At 40.5% G+C, this 5,576-nt stretch overlaps 1 protein-coding gene across 1 annotated transcript in view; it reads left to right on the top strand.

Moving 5' to 3' along the window:
* stab1 (stabilin 1) overlaps window positions 1–5,207 on the top strand; it is a 68,260-nt gene extending 63,053 nt beyond the window's left edge. The window contains exons 68-71 of the mRNA XM_020611175.1: window positions 6–31; window positions 1,310–1,459; window positions 2,409–2,513; window positions 3,370–5,207. Of these exons, the coding sequence (XP_020466831.1) occupies window positions 6–31; window positions 1,310–1,459; window positions 2,409–2,513; window positions 3,370–3,438 (350 nt within the window). The 3' untranslated portion in view covers window positions 3,439–5,207. The remainder of the gene's footprint in view (window positions 1–5; window positions 32–1,309; window positions 1,460–2,408; window positions 2,514–3,369) is intronic.
* Window positions 5,208–5,576: the final 369 nt, after the last annotated feature.

The raw sequence follows: 5,576 nt of genomic DNA, 5'->3' as shown, positions 1-5,576 counted from the left end.
CGAAGCCCCTCTGACAGCGCCTCCCCAACCGGTGAGTGAAGAGGGTTTAACCCTGAGCTGCTGCAAATCAAGGCTCTTCTCATTCTGAACCGACAAGTCACGAGCTAGATTTCCATAGAAATGCACATTTTCTTAAGTTCAAGAAAGTCAGCAAAAGAAAATGTAATTCCATTCACGTTTTCATTCACTGCGGTTTTGAGAATACCAGGAGTCAGCTCATCAAGATAACCAGTTAGTGGTATTGCAGAAGAAGAGAGTAGAACGAGCATTAAACAATGATAAAAAATAGAACACTGAATTACTGGAATTGGCACTAAAGACATGCACATTATACTGAATTTAGGTTTGTTTTTTGTTGTGATTTGGTGCAGTTGAAAAGAATTCAAGTGAAACCAAGCTGGGTTGGGAATGTATTACTGAGCCGTGATGTTAGACATTCAGCTGAGGGCCTGATAATTCCTTCAGGATGAAACGAGAAGGTTCTGGTTGAGGTTAGCAGGCTGACATGTAGCTAGATGGATTGTGTAATATTGTTAGTTGTTACATCTCCAAAAAGTGATTAGTGCATTCACTCTCAGTGACTGAGTGCTGCCATGTTGAATCTAGTGCTTTCATTTCTGTGCAAGTTCTCAGTCATCCAAGTCATAGTATGCTGAAAAAATGTAGAAGAAATCATCTGGATGTAGTGATGTCATGTATGCAATTACATGCAAATACATGGCCCAACACAGGAGGGCCAACCCCAGTGGATCAGAGTCAGCAGTCCACCTCCACCTGAAGGACAAAGGACATTCTTTTGGGGACAGTGAAGTCCAGATCCTCTCCAGACAACATCGCTGGTTTGAGAGAGGAGTCAAAGAAGCAATTTTTGTCCAAATAGAACCCCCCTCCCCTCTCTAAATAGGGGTGGTGGACTAAGACAACTTTTCATCCATCAACAACTCTGTTTTGAAATCCCTACCCCAAACATTTCAACCCTAATTCACACCAGGACAACAGGCGTCTGTCCACGTGTGAGGGTTCAAAGACGTAACTCTCACTGATACCAGACCCTAATGACTCAGTTGTTAGGTGACATTGTTGGCCGTCAAAGGACTGAAACACCACTCGGGGGATAAATACCTCCTGTTCACCACCAGTTGGACAGAACTGATGAAGCCTCTTGGATGAGAGGTGAAATGTCTTCTACTTAAAACTACATCCAGATGATTTCTTCTACATTTTTTCAGCATAGTGCTGATATTGTCGTTCTGTCTTTCATCCATGAATTCTCATGTGAGTTTGTGTTTGTCATACCTTTCGTCTCCAGAGCTCCAATGATGCTTCCCAAGGCCACGCCCACTCCAGCGGCACAGCGGCAGCCATCTTGGTGTCTTTGTTGCTGGCGTGTGTGTTGGCTGCACTTGGGTACTACATCTTCAAACACAAGACCGATGCTTTCCGCTTCCATTACTTCAAAGTAAGAAACATATGACAGACAGTGACAGAACTGGTGTGAGCTGATGTTCCTAATATGAACTGGGCTGAATTTGGTAGTTACACACTGTATACTACAGCGACCACCTCCCCTGGGAAGTTCAGATCAAAACAATGTTCTTATTAGGTAAAAACCTTTACACAGGTCACTTCTAGGAATTTTCCATCTTTCCCAATCTCAGCCTCATACTTGTTTTTCTCCTATTGCTTTCTGGCCTGGCCGCCTACAGAATGCCACAGACAGTAACAGGCCTACAGGAGAGAAAATACACCATGCAGATTCTGGGAGTCGTCATTTTGTACAAAAGTAAAACTGTTTGTTGTCCAGGCTACATGCAACAACATCAGTTCCATTTTTAACCACTACAATAATTGTGTGGATGCTGAGTCATGTGTGGTTACACTGTAGTAACATTACAGTTAACTGATTACTACTACAGCTACATACTATACAAGAGTACAAATCCATTTAGTTTAATGGTTACTAGTAAAACACAATGGAAGTGAGAAATAGGCGCTAACTCATAAGCAGGACACAACGAGAGCAATGTAAGAACGTAACTTGGCACTTTAGGCTTTATTTCAACTTTTTCTTCTGGGGTTTATTCACAGAGAACACACACATGGTTTACAGAAGCCTTGTATGATGTGTGATATATCTGTTTTAATATCTTACCTGTGAATTGACCTATTTCACAATAACACCTGATAGTAAACAAAGCATTGCATTCTGGCTTAGAGCTCCCAGAACTGAAGCCACTGTGACAAGATCGCCCCCCTCGTGGCTGGTTGCAGTAGAGGTCATGAACCAAACTAAAATCTCAAAGTACAAATCAAATAAATTTTTCCAAGAGGTCACTTCTGTGGTTTTGGAAATCCATTAAATACACTGTACATCATGGTGTCATTTTGCTACGTTTCCTCTGTGACAGAATGAGGATGAGGATGGTGTGACCGGAGGCAGGACCAAACCTACACTTGTCTCAATCCCCAACCCTCTTTATAGCAGCTCCAGGGCCTTTGCTGAACCATTTGGGGTGAGTTGACCAGTACTTGAGCTACTTGGTGTTTCTTAAACCTCTGCCACAAGCTGCCTCTATAGGCACTTTCAGACCAAATAGTTCTAGGGACTTAAGTTCTAAGGTCTACCCCAACAATTACACCCCCATTACAGGCTTTTTTTCTGTTTGCATTTGCACCAACCGGTAAGACCAATGACATGACATAATGCTAAGCCAACCCACTCACACAGTGATATTACATTACCGGTAAGATATATGTCAACGTTAATTATATAAGGAGCCACTAACAATCTGCAGAGGCTTATGATGGTGGGCTGCAGCTCAGCATGCCACTGGTGATGGCTATTGATCACTACACACAGCTAACAGTTTCTAAAACTTGACAACTGACATCATTCATGGCTCCTATTGTGTTTGGAGAGTACCTACTCTGAAGTAGGGCCTAAAAATGGTCCTCTGGTTTGGAAGCTCCTAATGAGCACGAGCATTCACTGCTGTTCACCGTTGAATTTGGAACAGGGTAGAGGAGGCTATGTTAGCAGCATGGCTAATCAAAATACAACAGGAACTCCCATGCTGAAAATGTGAAAGAAGTCAGTCACATTGACTCGCCACAACATGGCCATATTGTACATGCCTACAACCCCACCCCAACAGGCAATGCAGCCCCTTGCATTAAATCACAGCAGGAAGTTAAGTTTTTGCCGAAAATCACAAAATCCAGACCAGAGCAGGTGACACACAGGCATGACAGGATATCTCTGGGAATTCACATAAATATTGTTTTATTACCAAAAGTATGGGGATTGCATACTTCGTGACCTTTTCACGAGTTTCCTGGTTTGACCTCTTCCCCCCTCCCCTTCTACAGGACCCCAATCAGGATATGGAGCCGGTAGAACCTGAAGAACCTCCAAAGCTTCTGGACCTGGACCAGTAAAACCAGTTGAGCCAGTAAAACTGGAATTGACCGTTTACAAACCACAATAATCTGTCTGCTTTATCACTGTTGAGCTTCTTGCAGTTTGTCTATACCCACATAAGAAATAAAAGCTGTCCATTTACCCAATGCAGATGCTCTCTGAGGAAAACAAAAGTATTTTTTTATTAGCAAAGCTAATGTGTAATAAAGTGTTTCTAGTAACTGTGAAACTGTCAGAGAATAATCACCAACTCCGGTGATTTTTATGGCACATATTGTTTGGTTCAATCTCAGCTAGCTTTATTTCAAAGCGCCAGTAAAAGCAAGGGAAAACTGTGGCTTTGTTTTTAAAGACTAAACTATAGTCGCATGAAATATTCCGTTTTGTTTTTTGTTTTTTTTAATGGAACGACTATTCCAATATCATTGCCCATCTCTAATGCAGAGTTTAATTCAAAGCCAAAACCCTGATACCTTATTCCTCTGTGCCACAGAGCTCTATTGTTTAAAATCTATTAAAAACACATCAATGAGCTAAAATGTTAAACTGGGTGGTCCCTTCATTATCATAAGCATACACTGTATTTTGATGCAGTGCCACATACACGATCTTGTTGCTGAAAACAGTCCAACAAATGCACTGTTTCCTGTATTTCACAGAAATATATAGATTTACATCTTCAGAAGAAATAAAGGAGATTGCCTCTGACTTTAACTTGGAGAGACTAGCCGAGCACTAATTGCAAAGTACTCTCCACCATGTAAAATCAAATCTATCCATTCATCTGCCTGTCCGCTGTTGTTTTGTCATCAATCACTAATGACTGGTGTTGTCTCTTGGCAACAAGGCTGTGTCATTGTGCCGAGTTTGCCAGGAAATTGTTACAATGGCAAGAAAAAAGTTAAGCCTTCATAATTATCTGGATTTATGGATACGTTTCTCTTAAAATATGATCAGATCTTCATCTAAGCTTCAATTGTAAGCAATCAACACATCATGTGTTGTTTATCATTCAGTCACTCTGGAAAATGTATAGAACCCCACAGTTAATTACAACAAAAGCTAATTACGTAGAGTCTGGAGCTAGCCAACCTGAGTCTAATCAATTAACACTGGAGGTTTGGGTTAGAGCTACAATTATTTTAAAAAACACACACAAACATTGAGTTTGCTGTTCAGTAGAAGCATCTGTTCATGTGAACCTTACTATGAAAATTAGATTTTTAAGAGATATCAAATGGCTTATGAACAAGAATTGTTGATTTGCATAAAGCTGGAGAGGGTTAGACAGTAATTTCTGTAAATGGAAGGCAGTTTAGTCTGATAGCTACTCTCCCTAGAAGTGGGGATCCAGATAAGATGCCTCCAAAGGCGCAACACAGAATGCCCATTGAGGTGGAGAAGAAGAGTTAACAGTTCGAAGTTTAAAAGGAATCATTGGAGCTGATTAACATCTCTGTTCATGAGTCCTGTGCAAATCATGGTGCATAGCAGGACACCACAGAGGAAGCTACTACTCTTCAAAAATAAACAAATCACAGCACACCTGAACTTTTAAAAAAAGGTCACCTTGACGCTCCACAATGTTACTGGGAATATGTTTGGTGGACTGGTGAAATAAAGTTAAATTGCTTGGAACAAACTCAGCACTATGTATGGCATAAAAAAGGTACTGCATACCAAAATGAAAACATCATCCCAAAGGAGGAGCACGATGGAGGGAGCAGCTTGACATCAAAGAGGAAAATGAACTAGAAAATTGCATTGTCTGAAGAAAATTGCATTGAAGAAAATGCGTATGGATGCTAAGTGCTGAAAAATCGCCCTGAAAATGCTGAACATTTTGACACCTGAATGCTTTTGCTAGCTGAAAGTATGCTGAAGTTGGAATTTCCCCATTGATTTGAAAGGGGCAAAACTTTCAAAAAATAAAGCTAAATATTTCAAAAGTATGACATTTACAAAAGTTCTGAATAAAAGCATGAATGTCCTTGAAGAGCTGAACATTTTATTAGATGAAATAGAATTTTCCTATTCATTTGAATGGGGCAAGATTATCAAAATAAAGCTAAATATTTCAGGAGGTATGAGATTTAGAAAACGTCTGAAAAGAAGCATGAATGTCCTTGAAGAGCTGAACATTTTGATAGCTGAA

The sequence above is a fragment of the Monopterus albus genome, unplaced genomic scaffold (assembly GCF_001952655.1).
Source record: "Monopterus albus unplaced genomic scaffold, M_albus_1.0 scaffold110.1, whole genome shotgun sequence".
In the NCBI taxonomy this organism is placed as follows: domain Eukaryota; kingdom Metazoa; phylum Chordata; class Actinopteri; order Synbranchiformes; family Synbranchidae; genus Monopterus; species Monopterus albus.
This window is presented reverse-complemented; position numbering and strand designations above follow the sequence as displayed.